This window comes from Anneissia japonica, unplaced genomic scaffold (genome assembly GCF_011630105.1).
Source record: "Anneissia japonica isolate Jap-2015-1 unplaced genomic scaffold, ASM1163010v1 scaffold288060_len1141017_cov207, whole genome shotgun sequence".
In the NCBI taxonomy this organism is placed as follows: Eukaryota; Metazoa; Echinodermata; class Crinoidea; order Comatulida; family Comatulidae; genus Anneissia; species Anneissia japonica.
The window spans coordinates 780,458-805,441 of NW_022712486.1; the positions used below are offsets into that span (position 1 = coordinate 780,458).

General features: G+C 34.0%; 1 protein-coding gene and 2 long non-coding RNA genes across 4 annotated transcripts; 1 reads left to right on the plus strand and 2 right to left on the minus strand.

Moving 5' to 3' along the window:
* The first annotated feature begins 594 nt into the window (after positions 1-594).
* On the plus strand, positions 595-2,106 carry LOC117107832. The gene is made up of 2 exons (XR_004445294.1): positions 595-700; positions 1,675-2,106. It is a non-coding gene; the product is annotated as an uncharacterized LOC117107832 (long non-coding RNA).
* An 824-nt stretch (positions 2,107-2,930) lies between these two features.
* Positions 2,931-3,997, minus strand: LOC117107830. The gene is made up of 2 exons (XR_004445293.1): positions 3,890-3,997; positions 2,931-3,299 (listed from the first exon to the last, which is right to left on the minus strand). It is a non-coding gene; the product is annotated as an uncharacterized LOC117107830 (long non-coding RNA).
* A 2,457-nt stretch (positions 3,998-6,454) lies between these two features.
* On the minus strand, positions 6,455-23,714 carry LOC117107845. 2 transcript variants are annotated; one of them, XM_033249642.1, is made up of 5 exons: positions 23,539-23,714; positions 20,950-21,579; positions 12,714-12,846; positions 8,806-8,849; positions 6,455-8,770 (listed from the first exon to the last, which is right to left on the minus strand). In XM_033249642.1, the coding sequence occupies exons 2-5, from the start codon at positions 21,438-21,440 to the stop codon at positions 8,752-8,754; spliced, it is 687 nt and encodes a 228-aa protein (XP_033105533.1). In that variant the 5' UTR covers positions 21,441-21,579; positions 23,539-23,714; the 3' UTR covers positions 6,455-8,751. The 2 variants fall into 2 exon arrangements, with proteins under 2 accessions (XP_033105533.1, XP_033105532.1); XM_033249641.1 differs by having other exon boundaries at positions 6,455-8,849.
* Between the last annotated feature and the right edge of the window lie 1,270 nt (positions 23,715-24,984).

Consider the following 24,984-nt stretch of genomic DNA (forward strand, 5'->3'; position numbering starts at 1 on the left):
AATTTTGAATAATTTACGGGGACCGAGTGCACACCACCACCCCCTTGAATCTGCCACTGGCTGAAGCTGTCAAATTGTATTTAATCGAAAATAGAGAGCAGTTGACCATCTAATATTATTAGTAATAATAATAATATTGAAAATTTATAAATTAAAAAAAAAAAAAAAAAAAAAAAAATTAATATGAAAAAAGAAAATTAAGGAAACCATAAAGAAAATATTATTAAATGAACCACACATGGGTGAGCCGTGAAGTATCTTTCCATGAACCCACCCCATGGATTTTATTCCAGGATCCTGACCAAGTGGCCCCGAGGTAACCCCTTGTTTCAGACCCCGGTCCGTGTTATTGGATCCCTGTCGGCATTTTTTTTACATTTTTTCCTGATTTACCGACATTTTACTACAAAAATCCTCAAATTGGAACTACTCCCAGCCAATTTTTAAAAGTTAAAATTGTCTATGTATATAAAAAGAATATAGCAAAGATATCTGACAGGATATCTAATACAGATATTTAATTGAAAGTTAATAACTTACTTAACTTACTATAAATACGAGTCATGGAATTTTTTTTTTCATCTTTCAGCTCATGAAAGTATACCTTTAAATTTGGCCACATTTGAAATGGGCTGGACTATGGCCTAATGGTATTGCTGACAGGAAAGATATTGTCATTGTCATACACAGATATTTAATTGTAAGTTAATAACTTGTTTAGATATGCATATTCAATTTGAATTACTTTTTTTTTCATCTTTCAGCTCATGAAAGTATACCTTTAAATTTGGCCCAATTGGAAATGGGCTGGACTCTGGTCTAATAGGCATTCCTGATGCTCATTAATTTTTACTTTTCTTGTTCACAATTTTTATTTTGCTTGTGCATGTTGAACAATTGCAATCAGTCAGTCAATAAATATTATATCATAACAAATGTTTGTATGAAGCTATAATTATAGTATTATTTTTATATCAAATATGCTGTATGAATTTATATACTGTATTAATTTCTATCGAATACAGTATATAAATTCATACAGTATATATATATATATATATATATATATATATATATATATATATTTAAATGTTGCACCATTGGAAATGGGCTGGACTCTGGTCTAATGGGCGTTCCTAATGCTCATTAATTTTGACTTTTATTATTCAAAAATTGTTATTTTGCTTGTGCATGTTGAACATCAAATAAATTCAATCAGTCAGCCAATAAATATTATATCATGAAAAATGCTTGTATGAATATAGTTATAGTATTATGTTCATATTAAATATAGGCCTACTGTATGAATTTATATACTGTATTCAATTCTATCGAATGGTACACTTTTATACATTTTATTTACACATGACAATCGAATGCTAAAATAATTTGTTTACACTATTGCAATTTACTAGGCCTACCCAATACTGTGTACTATTATTTATTAATTCTCATTTATTCTGTGGTATGATGAGAATATATGATAATGCTGATATGAAGAAGTGTTAAGTACTATTCTGTTGTATCATCAGCATTGTCCATATATTGCTGAATACAATAATGTTCAAGTTGAGGGACTCACTATGTTTTTTTTATTTATATATTATGTTTTTGCTACTTCGTTATAATTCTTTTTCTGTTTCTAAATATTTTCTCCATATTTTTCTATTACAGTGAGGTAGACAAAGAATCCACAATTATCAGGAAAGAATGTCCAGACTCAATGGTGAAAAGGCAACAGAACTTACCAACTATTTATATATAGCCAAAAATGCTGTTAATAATCAAACTTTCTGCAAAAATTATGGATATGAAATTAATTATTTTAAAGTATTTCCTCTGCAAAAATCTCATAAATAATAATATAATTCTTGTATACTTTATGTTTATTAATATTGTAATTGTATTATTACTACGAATGTTAATATTAATAATAAACAAAAGAACCATAGCATTATTGTTGCAAAAGAATATAGACGTATGTAAGATAATAAGATATATAATTTTGTTGACTCAAATCAGGTCTATTATTTTTTTATATATATAAAATAAAATGTATACATATATCCGAACTTTATTTCAATGCTTGTAAATAAATATAAAAATGAAATTAAGCATTTCTTCTCATCTTTTCAATGTCTATGTTCACTTTATATCCTTACAGCATAAGCTTACGCCAAAAGTGAAGAATTTCTTCATCAATATTACCTACTTTGTCTATTAAGCTAGGAATGAAATCCTTTCGAGGACGCCTTCAACAAAATACATAAAACCGGAAATGACGTGGTTGCTAAGCAACAAACTCATGCATAATCATGAATATTCAGTAACACCTGTTCTAATTAGACTAACAATAAAATCTTTTTGGTCGATTTTGTCAAAACTGAGCTAAAAGTTTTTATTGTTAGTCTAATGAGCACAGGTGTTACTGAATATTCATGAGCTGTTGCCTAGCAACCGACGTCACTTCCTGTTTTGTAAAATTATACAGTCCTTTCAATGACGCCCTCAACAAAATACATAAAACCGGAAATGACGTGGTTGCTAAGCAACAAACTCATGCATAATCATGAATATTCAGTAACACCTGTTCTAATTAGACTAACAATAAAATCTTTTTGGTCGATTTTGTCAAAACTGAGCTAAAAGTTTTTATTGTTAGTCTAATGAGCACAGGTGTTACTGAATATGTATGAGCGTAGCCTAGCAACCGACGTCATTTCCTGTTTTGTAAAATTTGGCGGCACCTTGCTCTGAACGTTTTTGTAATTTGTTTGTATCGGGAATATTTGGAAATATTAGTGTTTATTATAAAATATAGTAGTAGCCCATAATACTGGTATATTTAATTCGGATCATATACTGATTATTATAAGTGAAATATATATTTTTAATTCAATTATGACAAAGAAAGTACAGACAATGGTGTATTTTAAATTACACATTTTTTATTTCTTACATAATACGTAATGTTACATCCGAACTACATAAACGTAGTATAAATAAAACACAAGATTGTAGTTTTATATAACATAATATTATGCTTAGGCCTAATTATATTTAAGTATATAATATCGTTTGAGGAGTACTTGTTCGTTGTAAAAGAAACATAACTTGCAAATTTAATTAAATACCGATGATCCAGTGGTATAAAACCTGATAAATATCCGCGCGCGATTATTTGCAGAAGACCACATAAATCTGGCTAATTATATTACATTGTGTTCCGGTGACAATGATTGTACATTGATCTCGCACTTCTTGATGAATCGGTAGACTTGACCTGTGAACCTGAGATACTGAAATAAAAGAGATTAAACTAGTGAGAAATACATTCAAAATATATATTTTTTTAATGAAATTCATACTTTCATGAGGTATAACATTATTCAGAAAATAGAATTGATTTAATACATTATGTAAAGTGTACATGTTAATAAAACGTTATTTTAATAATGATTTGGGTGCGTTCTGTCCACACCGTCCCCAACCCCATCCCCTAATCGAAAAGGTCCACATTTTTAAGAAGTCAATGACAGCATCAATAATGCAATAGCCCACTTGACAATGGCGAACAAATTTGGGGAAAAAACATTCACCGCTCAATTTGATTTCATTTAAAACTTTCTTTTTGCTTCTTGTGTATACCATTTTTTTTTAAATAATAATTTCTTTACGTACGTATATAGTACAATTTTTAATTTAAGATTAGTGGATGTTTTTAACAGCATTATTTTATTGCCCTATATGGTGAAGGGAATGGAAAAATTAAAAAAAAATTTATAATATATTATGAAAACAAAATTGAGATTATTAACTACAGTATGGCTATAAGATAACACTCCTACATCACAATTGGATGAACAAAATTAAATATTTCTCCACTTACCAGCACACTGTATTCTTATGTTGCTATCCACTCTCTCAATTTTACTACTCATCATGAAGCTGAACACCACTGCTTCTTAACATCCTGGCCGACTGTACCAACATGCTGCTCAGCAAAAAAATAACAGAACAAAATCAAACCTATACTGTAGGCCTAATGGCATTCCTTTATTCGCCTCTTAATAATAGCCACATTTATGAACATAACTCATACAAATACATTGGTTTGTATTGCCAGTACAGTAATTTTAAAATATAAAGACATATACTGTAACAGGATGATTGCATAATAGTAAGTCTGTTATTGATAATTTTAATAATAATGGGGACAATTATGGAGAATGATTGCTTTATTTTATTAATTTTGTTTCAGATGTATAAAAGTAAAGGAATAGGTAGGAGAATAAGCCAACTATCCCCGAAAAGGGGGGGGGGGGCGGCTGGTTCCCAGGTCGCGCCACCCCTTTTTTCTTACTATTGAAATTGCATTACGATGTTTGGAACTTTGTATAAAACTTTACCATTATCCTAATTTGTAAGGCTGTTGTATTTATCGCATATAGCTTAGTATTCTTATTCTCTAAATTTATTTTATAGTAGAGTTTTGTGAGTTGCTGAATTTTTAACATTGTTCAAACTCGCAACTGAATTTTGTCTGCTTTTGCATCAGCAAATAAGTTAATGATAAAAGTTAACATTGTTGTCTGCTTCATCACGCTCAATACTAAGTAGTGGCAAAGCAGATAGTCTCGCTTGTCCCATCGTGGCTCTGAGATATGACAGGATGAGCTTTAGTCGTGTAGTCATTACAGAATAGGATAAAAAAAAAAAGAGAAAACGGTCGAAATGGACAGAAAAGAAATCAGGCCCTGATAAAAAAAAGAAATGACTTCAAAATCATAGTATAAGCCTTCTCCCTCAGAGAGTGGGCTAAACATGTACCGGTACTGAGTACAAAATGTGTTAATTTTTGTAATAAAAAATAATAAAAAATATAAAATCTTAACATTTTAACCAATACTTTATTGGAACCCATGTAACGTCCTATAATACAAAATCTATGGCCCTCTTCCCATTCAACAATTGGTCCATTTGGTATGATTATAACGTCTTATGTTCCTATCTGAGCATTGTTATTATAGAATACTTAAGTGCAGGAAATATGTTTATGTATATATATATAGATGTGTATAAGAGACAGATTATGACAAAGAAAGTACAGGATAAATCTAATTATTTTCTATATAGGCCTCTATATATATATAACTATAACTTATATATCTATAACTTTTCAACAAGAAATTCCTTATCAGCTGTTTGAGGAAATTCAACGTGCAACTTCATGAAAGCCTGTAAAACTATCTGATTTATTCCAACTAGGCCTAGGTTACCTTATCATATACTTACATACCGAAGCTATTATATCTCAGAGAGAACTCCCAAAAGTTGCAATGGAAATTATAGTAATATACATGATAATTAAGATGTATGAGTAACAATACAGTTCTTAAATGTAGGTACATGTATTTATGATGTATATATATTTGAGGACTGTTTCTATCAGTTACCTATTTGTATATATAATATGTATGTATGTTTAAATAAATTGTAAATGGTAAAGAGGAATTTGCGAGTGGATTGCGCCAACCGAGATTTAAACCATGGATCTTCCGCTGCCTATGCAGACACCTTAACCAACTGGGCCATTTATGCTTTTTGTCGGAAGTTTGAATCAGATTGGAGGCGATTGATTCCACACTCTATGGTGTGCTGATACAAGACTAGTATTCAACGAACACACACGGAAGTGCGATCACTCTGATATGCCCTCTTTTCATTTCATTTCTTTAGGCACGAGGGCCAAGGATATGCCAATAAGTGAACTTAATCACAGTCCTACGTGTGGCATATCCATTTAACAACAGGGGACTTAATGGACCAGTACACTGGGGTAAGCCCCTACTCTTCTCGAATGATGTACCGGGTTCTTTAAAGTGCACACGAGCCAAATGCGTACACTGGGCCTAAGGTTTAAAGTCCTTATCCGAGAAGACTTGTTCCACCACCGGAACCATAGGCTGAAGGTCACGGTGCCCCTGACTTAACCGCTCGGCCAATCAACTCTTTATCATCTTGAATGACAAGACAGGATCCCCTAAGAGATACTTTGCAATTAACCAACTGGACTACTGAGGCTTCTTTTTGGAAGTTTAAATTTGATATAAAAACATCTCTGAAGACTTGTCCAGACTATCAAATTTTATTAAAAAAAAAAAAAATGTGACATGCCTAAATATGGTCATGATGACATCATATCATGACCATATATAGGCACATCATGACCATATATAGGCACATCATGACTATATATGGGCATACAACAGTTTTTTGTCAAAGAAAGTTTGATAGTCTTGAATGGGCTTTAGCAGAGCTCCTACTCCCTCTTGTTAGCATGTAAATATGTGTGTATATATATGTTATGGTATACATTCGTTTTTGGAATGACAGCTTATATTTTTGCCCCATCATGCTGCTGGTTTATATACCCACACAAAATATACATTACTTTTTGTTCTTTTCCAGATTATACATTGTTTATTCAAATTATAATGTCATAATTGTTGATTAAATACTGTTAAATCCTTAAGAATCAAGAAACAATGGACAACCACAGAATTTTTTTCTCCATAATCTAACAATTATACAGAAATTGACTTCTATCCTGTTAACATGTAACCCTTGCATACATTAATACATCAACCAGATACAGTACAGTACATATTAAATCACATACGGATATTCTGCATTACTCATTGTATATACTTTGTACATGCTTTATTAAGGCCTGTCCAGACTATCAAATTATATTTGACAAAACATGTGACATGCCTTAATATCCGGGCGGATCCAGAGATGTCCAAAAGGGGACAAATGTCCTTGAAAGGATATTTTTGTTTTCTAGATGCCTGGGATATACCGTCTGAGGTGTTTTGAGCGATCAATAAATTCATTTTCTTTCTTTCTCTTTTTTTTTTACTTTCTAAAAGAGGGTGGGAAGGGAGGGGGGAGCAGGGCTGCTCACCATCCCAACCCTATATCTGCCCCTGAATATTGTCATGATGACATCACACCATGGCTAAATATAGGCACATCATGACTATATATGGGCATACAACAGTTTTTTGTCAAAATATGTTAATTAGTTGAGTAAAATCCCGGATGCCAGTAATTCTAAGTACACATTACAGTAGTCACAAGCAATATACCTTATACAAAATGCACATTATTGCATACATAGATTGTAGCAGATACATAATATGAATGTATAGATTATAATGAATGTAAACAAGATTAAAGAATAGCAATAAATAATATAAAAATATATGAGTAAACGTATAATAGAATATAGAAATTATGCACTGTAAATGGTTTAAAGTTTCTAGCTATTTTAATTCAATCAAACACACAGTAAAATTCATGAAAAGAAAAGACATAATCAATGTTCAGGGAACTGTAAAAGTCTGTCCAACTATCAAATCTAATGTGCAAATTATGTGTGATGTGCCCATATATGGGCATGATGATGTCATATTACACCCAAATATGGACATATTACATTTACTGGTCACATAAAATTTGATTGTGTGGACAGAGTTTAAGGTCACTAACTCTGCAAAACCTTACAAACTTCAATTAAAACATTTAAAAGCTCATTCAGAGCATCAGAAGTTCTGCTGATTTACAGACAAAACCCTCACATTGATCAGCAGTCAATCTAATGACCTGGAAAATACAAAGGTATGGTAGTATTTGTATAATTACTGAAAGCTACTTAGATATTAAATCTTTTGTTTCAAATTCATGGTTATATATTCCAATAAAGATGTGTCATTCCCAGAATGATTTGCACCAGACCCTACACTTGATATTACTGAATAACTCAAAAAACAGCATCTCAAATATCAAGATGAACAAACTTAGTCATTTTCATGGAATGTGGCTCTTTTATATTACAAAAATAAATAAATCAATATAACAAGTGATAATTAAGAAAACTAATTTCCTATAAATATGAAATAATATTGTTTAATGATAAAAATGAATATATATATATAATTTAATTTGGAATGCATATATTATGTAAAACTTAAATTTTGCAGTTTATACAGTATACACATAAATAAAAATGAACAGAACTGGAACTTTAAACACAGTTACGACTTCCAAGATAACAATAAAGACTACATTTCCACAACGGTTGTAGCTATTCAGTGTAATTTTACCTCCGAGAGATACTTTTACAGACTGAATGTTTTCAAAGCGTGTTCACCGCTTTTCATATGTCTAGCAATTGCAGACAGCAAATCCAAAGTGTGTCATTTTTTTCAATTCTTGAGTCTCAAGACTACCATAAGGCTATAGAAATTCACATCAGTCAATTCATTAATAAAGCTCAGATTCATAGTCTTAAAATTGAAAACTTCTGATCCACATGCAAAGTGTTTATCAACACAAGTTGTCTAGCAACAACTGCTCAGCCAGCAACATTTAAGTTGCTCACATGAAGTATAACCCTCATTTTGTTTGCTCATTCAGTGTAGGAATAGAAGGCATCATTGCTCAGGCAGAAAAACAGGCATTTTGCTCAGGCAGTGTAGGAGGCTTCTTTGCTCAGACAATGTGTGAGATGTCTCCAACAATTAAGAAATGTCTTTGCTTAGATAGTGAATGATTTGGAGACATCATTGCTTAGAGAGTTTAAAAGGCCTCTCTGCTCAGACAATTTATGGTATCTTTGCTCATACAGCACATGACACACCTTTGCTCAAACAATGCCCTGTAGATGCTCAGATAATCCAGGAGTCATACTTGTTCAGAGTGTGTACAAGGCACCTTTCTCAAACGGAGTCAGAGGCATCTGATGCTAGTCGTAACTTTGGAACTTCTCGTACAATAGTTGCCTGACAAAGATAAAGATTGATCATTTAGTTCAATAATATAAATTACAAATATAACTTTTAATTAAAAATATTTACTAATATAGAATTATTTATCAAAACTTTGTTTAATTGTTGTGTAGCAGTAGTAGCAATTTAGTAGTGGTAGTAGCAGCAGCACTTATCTATTACTTCTTTTCCTTGCGGTTACAAAACATTCTATTATTCTCTAATCACTAATAAAGATTCCTATAAGCAAAGCTCAACAACTACAAAACATAGTAGAAGTACCATAGAGTGTATTTGTTGTAGTAAAGTAATAAACAAATCAATCAATAATTTTTCTTATACATTGGCGTCGGAGAGCCACTAGAGAGTGATTTGGTTCACTTTTGTCTGTCTCTACTATTTTGTGTTTGTTTTAATGTTCCTTGGACTAAATAAAAGAAATGAAACATTTTTTTAATATGGTTACGCAAAACATCATTATATATTTATCTTTTATTTATATTGCGCCTTTTCTTTCGAAAATAAAGTACCTTTTTCTCCTGGTCAATGTACAAAATTAATTATGCATAATGTGCAACCGTTCCTCCACTCCCTTGGGAATATTCCTAGTTTTTTTCTGTCATCAGCGCTTCCAATTTAAATTTTATTCTATCATATAATAAGCCTTCAGATTATTTAATTAGGATATCTTTAATATATAATTTTCACACTTGTTTTCTAAAATGTATACGATGCTTGCTTGCCGTATCTATTGAACATACCATGTACCACATGTTATATTATTTATGTTGAGTTGCAAAATTGTTTTGCCTTTATTGGCTCTATAAATCATCCTATAGCAAGTATCCTAGAGCTTGACATGAAAACGTACAGTATGTGTTGTATTAAAACGCATCAGACACGATACTAATTATTTTGCAACATAAATTTAAATGTAAGGTGATGTTAAAGTGTGAACATACTTTTGATATATAACAGTGATATGTTTTGAATTTGTAAAGGCATTATTTTCAATCTTTTTCAATTATTGTCATTAAATGTGATAAAAAACTCACATAAAAATATCTTGTATTCATACATCTTTCTCATAAAATACTAAGTATATAATGTCTGCATTTGTTTCATGAGAGAATACACATAAGGCGCCATATTTATGCAAAAATTATATTTATTAACAGCAGTCCCATACCCAGATCTCCAGGCTACAGTTTCCTGTAAAAACAGACAAAAACCAAATTGATATCTATACCAATGATGGCTCATCTTGTTATTTAAACTATCAAGCTGACATTCTGACTATTATTGAGAGGTCATAAACTGCCACCTGATGCCATTGAAGACAAATGGGGATGACTTCTGCTGTAATTGATACAGGAGTACGATATTGATATTGACATCCACTATCACTAGCAGAGATACATGAAGCCTACACCAGGTGAGGCTGACTTCTGCTACCATTGATAGTAGGTGAGGCTGACTTATGCTACCTTTGATACCGGGTGAGGTGGACTTCTGCTGCCATCAAAAGCAAGGCTGACTTTTAGTAGCATTGATAGGCGAGGGTGACTTTAGCGATCATTAGGTGAGGCTGACTTTCAGTGGCGTATCTAGTAGTCTTGAAATGGAGGATGATGGGAGCGCGGAGGTGAAGTGGGGGCTCGATGATCAGTTGAGGGGTGCTAACTCGCAAAATAAGGTGATTTTAGGTGATTAACTACTTGCAAGTGATTTTTTTTGGGGGGGGGGGGGGCACGAGCAATTGGGGAGCGAATTATTTTTGGACGGGCGTGTATAAATTTTTATTTATTTATTATCATTTTTACATCTCCCTGCTTTAAGTATCATTGATAACAGGTGGGGCTGACTACTGCTACATTGAAGATGGTGAAGCTGACTTCTGCTGCCATTGAAAGTGAGGCTGACTTTAAGTAGCATTGATACTGGGTGAGGCTGACTTCTGCTACCATTGATAGCAGGTGAGACTCAGTTCTGTTACCACTGAAGACAAATCCATAGAGAATTCATAAAACTGACTACTGAATATAGTACTGTAGATGATAAATTCAGACATTAAATGTAATGAATGCCTGTCATGATATATCCAATACCAATGTTAAGGGTTCAAAATTCAAATGTAAAATTCATGTAATAATGTCCATATAATTTATTGAGCTTTAGTTGTAATATATTTATACTGTTATGGTGATTTAAATCACTTTTATTAATCGTTCAAAGTTACTAGTTTTTTTTGGTAATATATATGCTATTGTATAGTTCAATGAATACAAATATGAATGACAAAATACATAATTTTAATAAAAGTTTTTTTTTCTTCAATCAGACATAAACAGTACTTCTTGTGTTAAATTCTGACAAATCTTATATTGAGTCTTTGAAATGCTCATTAAAATAACTCGGTTTTCACTGATTTATAAACAATTTAATATGAAAATCCATAAATTGATTATCAGCCAATTTAAAGATGAACTATCAGTCAAAAATATAGAATTATACCCCAAAAATTCAAATACAATTTTGAATAGCTCATTTGAAAAGATCAAATAAACTATTAGCTTCCAACAAAAACAGATTGAAAAAAAAGTAGTTTTCACCAATTTACAGACATTTTACTTCAAAAATCATTACACTGATTACCATACCAGTCAATTTAATGATCTATACAAAAGAGTACAGAAAAGTTATTATTAAACTGTCTGAAAATTGATGGGGAAATTTTGATTTTTTTTTCAAATGTTTTAATTTGAAGTTAATAACTTGCTTAAATATACACAATTCGAATATGGAATTAAATTTTTCAATTTTTTTACCTCATGACTGTCTACAGAATATAGAGAAAAAAGGAATAAGGAATAGCTAGAAAAATGCAGACGAATATTATTTTGTCTAATTTTCAAATCAAACCTTATTATTCAATACAGACTACAATTTTTTTTTTATTTTTTAAAGATTTCTATGTACCACAAACAATATATATTTGGAATGTGTTTAATTATATTCTTCTAGCCCAATATGCTAATAAACAAGAACAATGAGTAGAAAAATACTAATAAATTTCACTCCCTGATTAAAAATGTTGATGTTTCTTAATGTAGAGAATTATGCAAACCACAGTATTCAAATGATGCGTTCCATCTACATGCTGTTTTTATCATTATCCACTCAAACATTGATTATGCAAGAAACAACAAGGGCTTATGATATCCAGATGTGAAAATGAACTAGAGACACGTCTTGGTTGAAAAGCAAAATGAAATACTGTGAAGTTCAAAGGGTAATAGACATGCAAATGCTACTCAAACCTTCTGTGTATACATGAAGCAATTTACGTTGTATAAGAATTAAATTTAGAGACAAGATACAGAAGTTAAATAAATGGTGATTACGCAGATATGTGGCTACAAGTTAGTGATATTGGAGACACTGTAAAGTGATGCTTCATTGATAGAACATTGATTATGATGACATAGACACTGAGCAGAAAACTAACAAAATAATTAAAGATGATAATAATGATCAATGTTCATGATGACAATGATAGAGATGATGATGAAGATGATATAATGGTGATGATGATAATAACAATGACAATGTTCATGCAGGGAACTGTGTAATTTCACTATTCTCTGGTTCATGACAATGCACCATTAATAATCATATGATGACAGGGGCATTGAAAACGAGGACAATGGAAAGCCAATGACAATGATGAAGATGATTATGATAAAATGGATGTCCTTATTAATGATGTTTATCATAATGATGTTGATAATGGGAAGAATGATGATGAATTATGATGTTGTTGAATGAATAACAATACAATAAATGACAGTAATGATAGCATTAAAGAATGCTTCTTACTCGTGCTGTGCTATCCCCTGTCTGTTGACCATCTTTGTTCCTGTGTTCCGTTAAAAGCTCCGTCTCCCAATCCTCACCTTCTCCGGGTTCAAAACTATAGACTGGCACGAGATGATGTCGCAGTTTACTCAACCTAATTAACATAAACAAATTATCATAGAAATGTTTCTTTCAACTGTTTATTTTAAATGCTGTATCTCAATGAAAGCCTGTGTTTGAGTGGCACCACTTGGGAGTACAACAATGATGTTTCTTGAAGATCTCCAGAGCCACCAAAATATATGACCACGGACAGAGCCTCGAGAAGCATCCCGAACCACGGAGGATTGGGTGGTTCTCGCAAGTGCACTTCCAAGATCGAAACGGCTTCGCTGCCCGGACGCTTGCCGCACAGCCCTTCCTCAAGGTCCGGAGCACTAGGCCCCGGACCGGGAGCACTAGGCCCCGGACCGGGAGCACTAGGCCCCGGACCAGGAGCACTAGGCCCCGGACCGGGAGCACTAGGCCCCGGACCGGGATTCAAATTCACTGTTCCTGTGCTTCAGTTCTCCATGAAAATCTGGTAATAAAATCAAAGATCTATAACAAAAAACTAAGATATAATTCATGATGCACATATGAATGTGGAATGGTACATGGATATAATAAAATGTTATAAGAATACTGTATATATTAATTACTATGATGCAATGGTACCAAAGGAATATTTTGGGTTCACGTTTGCAGGACAATTAACATATGATCACAACAATACCGAGTCTTTGCAATATAATGATGCTGATGAAAACACTATAAGCACAAGGGTTGTAATGGTGATAATAATAAAAAAATAATAATATAATTTATAGTAAAATAACAACAACAATTATAACAATAATAAAAGGTAATAAAATAATAATAATCACACAACAACAGCAACAGAAACAATGACAAGGATGATGACGACAATGATGAGGAAAATGAGGATGATGATGATAATACCAAAAATACTGATTTAAAATTAATAATGATATGTTAAGCTGAGTGTTTGATCAATTGGTAATGTTTCGGCATCTTGTGCCTGGTTCAAGACCCAGTCGAGATTTGAATTTGGGCCAGATCGATCCTTAAATAACCCTCATATAAGGAATGCTCAGAATAAAAAAAAAATTTTCTTTCAGTTGTGTCAGTGGTGGCCATGAGGCTTCTGCAAATCATTAGGGGCCAGACAAAATTTCCATTTTTAATTTGAAATAGGCCAAGAAAGAAAATGATCAAAGTAAGTACTGTAGCTTTGAAATTTGGGATTGTAGTTCAAAGGTTAATTTCTTATCTAGTGGAATCTTTCTGGTGGTGAACTGGGCAGTAGATTGGAAAGCAATCCTCTGCTCCTTGCCAAAGAGTGTACTGCATTCCCTAGCGCACATGGGCCACGTTGCACATGATACCAATGGCTTAAATGTCTAAAAAAAAAAAAATTGCCACTTGCATTCCAGCCCCTGAGGGCTCACTCTTAAATATTTCTATACGGGGAGATGCCGCATTTACAGGGTATTTTTTTGAGGACTTGGTAGCATAAGTATGGCAAATATGGGGCGAGTTGCAGCATTTATGGGGTACACTTGCGAGGACTTTGTAGCACAAGTGTGGGAATTAACTGGGGTGAAATTAGTAGTTAAAGTCCCTTGCCTATCCTGTGTCAAAGTGACACAATTTTCCGCACGATGTTAGCGGGAATTTCAAGCTCGACTGGGTGCTAAGCAAATAAGCCCCTTGCTAAGCCTACCTTTGGTACAGCCCTGAGATCGCAACCAGACGGAACACTTTTTGCCACCGGCGACCAGTAAATATTGTGCCCTCTCTGGCACTATTGAGTGTTCTTTTTCCTGTTGTCTTTTAGAGCACAGTGCATTGGCACTGGATGTTGGAATTTTCAGTAAAATAGGTAGCGCAAGTGTCTCATGTTTTGAAGTGGCTGTGGCACCCCCCTGTTTGGTTAGTATTCGAGTGAGCTCCCTGGGATTCCAGCCCTCAGAAACACAAGGAAATTAGCCAGGGTATTGATTCAGGGAACAAAATTAATTATAAAGGTTAGCCACGGTTCAGCATACACACGTTGGCTACCACCAGTTTAACCGACTGGGTATAAAAAATACAGTTATTAATAACAATTGCATTACAAAAAAAAATTAAATTAATAAATACAGTTTACAAATAATAAAAATAATATTAATAATAATTAAAGACTTAATAAAAATAATGAAAATTAATTAATAAAAACATGATTGGAATCATGCTACACTAATACAATTAACTATGGTTAAAAAATAATTTGATTTACAATTACATTAATTCAATTTATGATACAATTTTGAGTTTTTTATGCCAATATATGTTAATGGTTCTACATTTCATGGAATTAAAACTTCAAATGACCTCTAAAAAAATCATATCTTGTGAAAATCATTGTAAACAGGATCTCATAACGTTGTCCGATGCAATTAGCAGTCAAACAGACGTCATTACCAATGTTGCTAAATGCAAACAACGCTTGCCGACACAAGATCTACAGACCCTCATTCATGCTCCCTTATATATTTTATAGCATTAGCAGTTAGCGTCGGCTCTCCTGAGTAATCCATATTGTGTTCAACCATGCATATGAAAACCAGTATCACAACTAGCACCGAAACGTTAATTTATCACCACATAGTAAACAGCGCATTTACAGCCTATCACCGCAACTACCTCTTGCATCGGTTCTGACTACACGCTGGCCGTGTCAGACATTACAGGACTTGAAATGGCACAGCAGTAAAAGGAAGAGAAAAAATTAAATAAAAAAACAGATATTTATTATACTTAAATTAAAACCATTTATTTTTTTCTTATATATATGAAGTTGTTAATAATTTGAAAACAATTTTGGCATTATTAATTCCTTGTTATAAATTATGCTATTTATTCAATTACGTAACTTTTTCCCCCTTTTTATTGAAACTGTGTCTCTATTATATATAACGTACTGTACTCAAATATATACTATATTATGTACAAAGTATGTGCAAATAGTGTTTTTGTTCAAAATTAATGTTGCCAATTCTATACTCAACACACATAAAAATCCAATGGTAAATAAATAAAGTCTTAACCTGTGATTATATAAAAAAGTACAAAATTGTTAAATTGGAAGTAGATTCCAAAAAAAGAAAAAGCATTTTAATGTAGGCCTAGGGTTTGGTACAGTACTGGGAAAGAAACAGAGAGAATGATTTGTGGATGAACAAAAATGCACGCAAAAAAGCATACTTACAATAAATCTTGATTGAGATAATTAACTGGCATTTTTAGCATATATGTACTGTTTTAAAAAAATTTAATAAAAAATTTAAAAGGACAGAAAAAATTCTCAAATAGAGCATCAACAAAAACCAAATTTAAGACATTTTAACATAAAAATATTGAAATATTATTTCATTTCAAATTAATTTCAATTCTTTTTAAATTGATATCGAAAGGATTAATTACAAAAATTCCATGGCATTTATAATACCTAATACTGAAAATGACCCCTACTATGTGTGCATTTCAAATTGAGGTTTTTATTAAAGATTAATTTAGTTGATAAATAAGGAGGCATGACCTTTTGAAGACTTAATTAATTCATTAGATGTAATTGTAATTCCATCTTTAAGAGTCTTCTTTTATTGATCTTCATTTAAGGTCAATTTTCTTGGTTATTAGACTAGCAAAGACCATAGACAGACAATTACTGAAAGGACGACAAGTCATGTTTATTGACCTAATAGGCAGTTTTCGAAGCACGACATTAACCTTAACGGATGACGCCATAATTTATTCATCTTGCGTTGCGGAGTACATTAATTTCAGGATTTTACGTGCTCGACGTACGTTAGTTACGGGTTTGCGCATGCGTATTTCATTTTGTTTACAAAAGGGGCGGAACTTTCGCGCTGCATGTTGGGTGCTAAAGTTAAAGTTAAGGTTAACGTCGCGCGGCGAATCTACCTAATGAAACCTCTTTTGGCAAGTAGCTAACATGTTGGGCAAATAGCAGAGCTATACGTTATGTTAATTGGATAATAACAATGATGCAATGTATGCAATAGCGGCACCAGTGAGGGACAGAAGGGATTAAGGCCCCCCCCACCCATCAAACAGGTCAAACTCTCCACCGGCCAGAGCTCATTGGGCAGTCGGACCCCCCAAAAAAAGAAAATATAAGCCAAGTCAACAAATGTCTGTCACAGTCTGAGGGTGTCATATCCGGCCATCCAGAGGTCCCTATTTTAAAGAAAAATCTTATTTCGGAGGGGGACACCTTTTCCAAAACCCACCCTCTGCTCAGGCCTATGAGCTCAAGCTCCCCCTGTCGGACAGTTAAGCCCCCCACCCCAGAAAATATATCCTACATCCGCCACTGAATGTATTTAGCAAGTATTACGTAAGTTACTTGGCTACTTGACTTGTTTGTTAGGCCGAGATTTAAAAAAAAATACCTTGTTCAGCTAACCTGCTGCCTGCCAATGATGATTTCTAACAAAACTAAAATTCTTTTTTTTGGTAAATTAGCACAGTCGCTGTCACAAAAAAAAAAAAAAGATATGTATATTTCTTCCTAATTATATAAATTTATAGCATTTACCTATTACATTCACCAATAAAATTTAATTTTTATTTTCACCTCCATCTGGATGTTTTTGGCAAAACTAAATGAAAAACCAGAATTTTATTTTTTTCCGCCCTCCACTGACGACCTTTAAAAAAAATAAGTTTGCGATACAAGGTATAAAAAGTCTTGCCTTAGGATGGTCATTATAAAATTGATCAACAACCAAATTCTGTGAACATCGATACATCAACCCTACTTAAAATCCGGTTCACTTGTAGTTTATGAGTTCACCTTTAAAACTTACAAATTGTCTTTGACTTGGGAAGAAGAAAATATATGCTAATCATTTCCAGGCTCAACAAGACTCGGCGTCACCAACAAAATACAAATGCTAACACTACTAAAATAAGACTTGGTTTCGTAAACCCATCTCTCACGGATAATAATAATGTATTTCAAATAAAAATTACAGTTTTATTTCTTGTCTGACATTCATCACTATGAAGAATTGAACAATTCAGAAAACAACAAAATGTTTTTAAATCCCCTGATAACATCAAAATAAAATAAAGAATTTACCTGTTCTATAAACTCAACAACGCATTTCTTGTACAATATTGCTATGCACTCGCAAGCAAGGGGATTTTTTTTTTTAGTTTTCACTCACACCTATCAAATGTTTTTAATTGTAAATACATTTTAATTATATTCTTCTTAATATAACTGCTTTTGTAGATCTTTAAAAATATACAGTTTGCTAAAAAAAATTTAATATACTGTAGTGGTAATGACAAATAAAATAGAAGAAAAATATCACTAAAATGAATCTTTAAACAGCAAAAATGATTATGCAAAATGTGGTGCCTAGTAATGAAGAATAAAACACATTGAAAAAATATAGAAAAAATATCACAAAAATGAATCTTTAAACAGCAAAAATGATTATGCTTCTTTCAAGTAATGAATACATTTTGAGGTTTTGATTTTGTAAGCTGAGATTGCTTACAGATATTATTATTCATCTTTAAAAGCACCATTAGAACAAGCTGTCAGAAATGACCTTTAAAGGGTAATTCTCAATTAAACTAAAAAAAAGCAGCAGTTGAACACAGATTTCATTCAATCTCATTACATACATTAGACACACAGGCTATGTTCTCACACGGCAGCTAACGGTTAGCAGGATCCGGATCCCACCGGATCAAGATACCAAGAATACGATGATCGAATCAATGGCCAATAAAAAACTGGAAATTGTAAACGCGTACGTGTGATTAGTTGATGATAGAAACGCGCTTACTTGCTAACCTATAGCACTTGCTCACCGATCTGGCGTTCTCACACAGGTGCTAACGGTTAGCTCCCGATCCGGATACAGGTCTCTCGTGAGAACCAGGCTTCAATGTTCACAAACATATACCTGCCAACTTTCCTGGCGTCCAATGCGCGAGACAAAAAAAAAAGGGATTAATTTGCATATAGCGCCCTCTATGTAGAAATCACAAAATAAAGCGCCCTCTAAACCGGGGCTGCAGAAAAGTGGTCTTTAATTAGAGGGAGACCTGTAGTCAAAACCTTTATAATCTGGGAGACAGAATGATCAGTTTTTAGGAAATATACATTGGTCATAAAGGAAATCAAAAATGCAAATAAAGATTTAGCTCTTGTCCGTAATGTGGCATCCTAGAAATATAGGAACATGTCTAAGAATTTTACTAAATTCAGGCGCAAGCTGTTGATGATGGATGATAGCACTATACAGACTATGCTTGAATTGTTCATTACACTTTGGTGTAAGAACAATTCAACCAACAGTTGCACCTAAGAGTCTTGAAATTGGGGGGAGGGGAACCTAGGTCGCGTGGGGATCAAAGATTATGTGAGGGGGGGGGGCGCTAGTTTGCAGAATAAGGGGATTTTTAACTATTTGAGCATGATTTTTTTGGGAGAAACTGGGAGGTACAAATATTATTTGGGGGGCGGGGGTGCACCCTCCACGCACCGCTAGATACGCCACTGTATATAAATGCTACCAGTATTTAAATTTTATACATTGATCTGAACATATATCTGATACATAAGCTTCACAGGAGCTCACAGACTCAGCATTCTGAAGAATGATTCAGCAACGTATTTGTAATTATCGTCAACAAGTTTTAGTATCTTGATGAAATGTAAATCTGGGAGCGTATGCTAATTATCATAATCAGCAAAAGAGTATAATAATGCATCACTCAGGTTTGTAATATATTAGAACTGCTGTATTTTTTTCATTGATATCATTTTAATATTAATTGCAATATGCGAGTGTTGTGGACAGACAACGAAACCGCCGATTTAATAGATCTGTGGGCCCAGTCTGAGCTACGGGATAAAATCAAGGACAAGAAGTGCAACAACAAAAACGGCGTTTACGAGTTGGTAAGCGAAAGGTTGGGGTACGAAAAAAGAACGGCGTCACAGGTTCAGAACAAAATAAAGGCACTGAGAGCCCAATAAAAAACAATAAAAGACAGCTGAAGAAAAAGTGGATCTGGATCTGATCAAAACCCAAGCAACCAGGTCAACCCACGTAGTGTGACCGTCCAACACTTTCAAGACTGGCGTGAAATCTCAATCGCGGTGAGTCAAGCCAGGCTCGAGGTTCTAGTGTGACCGTAGCCTAAAACCAGGGAACAGTGAAATTCACTGTTCCCTGCTAAAACTTAGTAACATACATAGGGCAAACCCCTTGATCTTGTTCCCCTCTTTCTTAACATGATCCTGTTAACAAATGATATAATTTGTGTTTACACTTATACAACTACGTACATTAATGAGTGCATTATATATCGATGTATAAATATCAATGTGTGCATTTCTAATTGAAAATGTGCATAAATTAAACAAAAGTGACAAAATATGATAATCTACCTAAATAATATTACCATGGTCGCTCATTGTAAAGCACACACCTGAATATAAAATTGGGTCAATAATAGAATGGGCTTACCTGAAAACCAGACTGTCAAATAATAATAATAGGATCTGGGTATAGCAAGTATTACATCGTGACCTAAAAGTTATAGGGTAGGTTTATTACACACAGGATGGGCTTACACTAGAGCAACTTTGGTAGAATTAACGACAAATTGTAGAACAAAATGAGTGTTGATGATAAACTAATAGTATGCCTATCTGCTAGGAGTTATTTAGTTAATCATTAACATTTCAACAAGTGTACAAACAGTGATGTGCAACAGTGGGAAGGGTGCCATCTGTAGTGCAACTAATAAGGTGTTATTAGATATTATCGCGGTTATAATTTATTCAACATTTCATGACACTTAAACTGGATAACTAAAAGTGGTTGGTATTATAAAAAATATACTGTTTATTTAGCCGGTAATATACCTATTCGTTCACAAAGCATTTTCCTGATGATTAGTGAGGCCGCACTCCAACAAATAGGCAAATTTGAGTTTTAGCCGGCAAAATAAACACTTTGATTATAAAAAGCCACTCTCTGCACTTGCAAATTTCTATCATTATGAATGACCACTAATCAATTAAACAAATTAATAATCAACAAGCTTATAAAAATTCAAGAGCAAAATTACAATAATGATGAATATTTTTACTCACTTAATTCTTTTCTTGAGGTAGGGTATGACACAAGCAAAGATGAAAAACAATCCACATAAAATGATCAACACTATCAGTAAAATAAAACCTTTTTTTTTCTTTCTTCCTTTCGGTGGTTCAGTTGTAAGAGAAATTGATTTTGGACGAGTTGGCAATGGTTTTGTAATAACTGTCGAAATAGGCTGCTGAACTAACTTGGTAATTACTGAAGAAAAATCTTTCGTTGTTGACTGCCGGAGAACTGGAGTTTGTGTGGATGAAGTGGAAGGTAGCAAACTTGTTTGAAGGAGTGTTTGTTTAGAAGAGTCTTTTGAGGAGGTAAAAGGTATCTCAGTATAATTACTTAAAGCAGTATCGACCTCTAATTCATTTAACAAAGTGGTGACAACTGGTTGTGTATTTGTATCTGTGCTTTCAGTATTTGCTACTACTCCCAGACACAAATGTTTCAGCAACAGTGCCAACAAGCAAACAAGCCATGGCTCCTTCATATTGTTGAGTCCTTACTACTGGGAGTTTCTCTCATCTATGTGGAATTTTTCTGCATTTGGTAGGATAAACGGTTGGAATATGTGGAGAACTTAATCACTGTCTTTGTCCTCATCCTGCAATAAGTTTCAGCTGAATAGGCTACAAATGTCAAAAAGATTGATTTTATTCATAATCAGAGTCATAAAAATGACAAAAAAACATGACCCTAATCACAAGGCCAGCGGCAGTTTGGCGCAGCGGTTCAGGTTTGGGCATTCAATCATAAGGTCGGTGTTTCGAGTCTCCGCTGTTAAGATATGCTTGTGTCCTTGGGCAAGGCACTTTAGCTACATTGCTTCAGTCCAACCAGCTGTATCAATGGGTACGAGCAAACTGCTGGGACTAACCTGCGACAGACTAGTGTCCCGTCCAGGGGAGTACAGCTCTCATCCGCTTCACACTACAGAAACTGGGGATAAGCTCTAGACTTTTGAGCCCCAGTGGCTTGGAAAGGATTTAGTTTAATCACAAGGAAAAGCCCAAAAAAAACTTATTTCCATTGGGGTTCTTGCAAACAGAGAAACATAATTTCACATTTTATCAAGACGACAGAAAAGCAGTTTTAAAAGGCATAAAAATGCAGTAAAACAAATGACAAAATGGCTGCAAGAAAAGAGATTAAAACATTGTTTATCACTCTAAAGCTAGCAATAAGTAAACCTCGAATAGAAGCCCTGGGCTTCTTTTTTAAGGCCCCTGGATGGGCTTCTTTGCGAGATGGGCTTCCTTTCGAGATTACTTTTGCAAACTAATGAGGGGGCTCTTTACAAAATGAATGCTGTAAGTATCTGGAATGGCCACTACGGCATATTCCATCTGTGGAATTAGAAATTCTGTTAAATATTTATTTTTGCTTTTAAACATGCTGGTACAATAAATTAATGTCGATACTGACACGCTATCATACTCATCAAAGATAACGACAGTGTGAATGTGTAACTACTAATTCGAAAAGAAGCCTATAAAATATTGAGCTTCTTTTCGAGATGGTGTTACAACTGATAATGTAAAAACGACGCATAATGTAAAAAATACCCGCATAATTGTGCCGTCATTTGTACATTATCAGTTGTTACAGATTGACTTCTTTTTGAGATTACATTTGCAAACAACTGAGGGGGCTTCTTTTCAATATATGGGCTTCTTCTCGAGAGATCACTTTGGGTTTCTATTCGAACGCTAAGAAGAGTAGGCCGTAGGATCAAGTTGAGGGAGTATGACAAAGTAATTGAGAAAGGAAGAAATGGCCTATCATATTTTTGTTGGGGCAGGCCTACCCAAGTGATATTTTAAAGTTTTGTTGAGTTTTTTTTTTTTTTTTTTTTTTTGCTTATTCACGCCGCAGGAAAAACCGTGTGAAATTCTAAGGAAATATAAAGTCAGTAGGCCTAATTTTGTCTCACAGCTTGGTTAGTATAGACAGAACGGCAATCGGAGATATTGGGTTCGAATCTGCGATACTAAGACCAACACTGACAGTACGTTTCAAAAGGGGGTTCTATGTTTTACAAACCGTCTAAAATATTGGATTGGATTAGATTTATTAGGTGTAAACCTGTCTCTTATACACATCTAGATGTGTATAAGAGACTACACACATTTAGAGAATATACATGTATATATATATGTGTCACTGTAAATCCATGTGTTCCTAAAATAAAAAAAAATATGACGAGGAGACCTGCAGACTCACTGGTTTCCCTTTTTTGAAAATAGTGTTCTATCTATTGTTATGCATTTACTGTGTAGGCCTATGTTACATTACAATATGGTTCGTTATGAGACGTCAATAGACGTTCGTTTTGGGTTTGATGCTATCTTCTTTTTTAAACCTGCTCCGTGGACTTAGCTGGTAACATCGCGTACAAAATGCATTAATAATGCCGCCTCCTACATATTCACATCCAAGCAAGGCAACTGACAGCTTGAGTACCACATGAACCAGGTTTGCCAGTGGATCAGAGATTCCTAAACTGAAAGCCGATGAAGTAGGCTACTCATACATTGTACAAAATAAAATATTGGTCGAAGTAAATCAATAGAAACATATCATTTTACCTGTAGTGGAATTTTAATCAAGACAAACCACAGATGAAGGAAGCCTAATTCATTTTGTTCAGAAAGGTACAGCCTGCTCTGCCTCTTTTCCCCGTCTTAACTTGATTCTTAATTTTCTCTCTTGTGTTAAACAAGTGCTTGAGCGCCTCCTATGGTTCAGCCTGATAACAAACCTGTTTAATTAATAATGATGATGAATTTTCACCTGCAATATGGTATGTCGCCCTCTATAACTAATTACGCAGTGAAAAGTTTAAGTGACGACAAAATGATGCTAATAATACTATAGCCTATTGTATTCAATTCAATTTATTAACGCTGCAAAAGCCATCAAGTGTTTTTATCCGTAGGCTACAATAAAATACACAAAACGGGAACTCTTATTAACATACAATCACCCCACACCGACTGAGCCGTCTATGGAGCCACTGTGTGTGCGCTGAACCGTGGAGATCCTTTGGTCCCCGGTTCAATTCCCATCGCTGGAGGACTGAAATTCAACTTACGATAGTGCACCATCTTTCGGATGAGACGTATATAGTTGGTGGTCGCATGTTAAAGAATGCAGTCTTTTCGGAAAAGAGTAGGGGATTCTCTGCCGGTGTACGTACTGCCCAATTCACCACCAGAAGGACCCCACTGGAAACAAATCTTCGGACTTAGTGGGTTTTCCTTGGTGTGATTCACACCAAAATACTCCTATCCTATCCTACCGCCCCCAACACCAACACCAACAAAAGAAATGATTTAAAACAAATTGTGAGAAGCTGGGGAAAGATTGAGGAGGTTAAAAAAGCAGGCCTATGATCTAAAGCTCTATACCATAAAAATTGTAGCCATGGTCTATAGAGATCATTGACCTGTTTTTGTAAAGCGGTCTCAATACCGTAAACCTCGAATAGAAGCCCTGGGCTTCTTTTTTAAGGCCCCTGGATGGGCTTCTTTGCGAGATGGGCTTCCTTTCGAGATTACTTTTGCAAACTAATGAGGGGGCTCTTTACAAAATGAATGCTGTAAGTATCTGGAATGGCCACTACGGCATATTCCATCTGTGGAATTAGAAATTCTGTTAAATATTTATTTTTGCTTTTAAACATGCTAGTACAATAAATGAATGTCGATACTGACACGCTATCATACTCATCAAAGATAACGACAGTGTGAATGTGTAACTACTAATTCGAAAAAAGCCTATAAAATATTGAGCTTCTTTTCGAGATGGTGTTACAACTGATAATGTAAAAACGACGCATAATGTAAAAAATACCCGCATAATTGTGCCGTCATTTGTATATTATCAGTTGTTACAGATTGACTTCTTTTTGAGATTACATTTGCAAACAACTGAGGGGGCTTCTTTTCAATATATGGGCTTCTTCTCGAGAGATCACTTTGGGTTTCTATTCGAACGCTAAGAAGAGTAGGCCGTAGGATCAAGTTGAGGGA

What these genes read in the sequence shown, in the direction of transcription:
- LOC117107845 (XM_033249642.1), bottom strand. Translation starts at nt 21,440, where the DNA reads ATGAAGGAGCCATGGCTTGTTTGCTTGTTGGCACTGTTGCTGAAACAT. An exon ending in TACCTCAAGAAAAGAATTAA is followed by an intron (nt 12,847 to 20,949) that starts GTGAGTAAAAAT and finishes TATGTTAATTAG; the next exon opens with GTTGAGTAAACTGCGACATC. An exon ending in CAGGGGATAGCACAGCACGA is followed by an intron (nt 8,850 to 12,713) that starts GTAAGAAGCATT and finishes TATCTTTGTCAG; the next exon opens with GCAACTATTGTACGAGAAGT.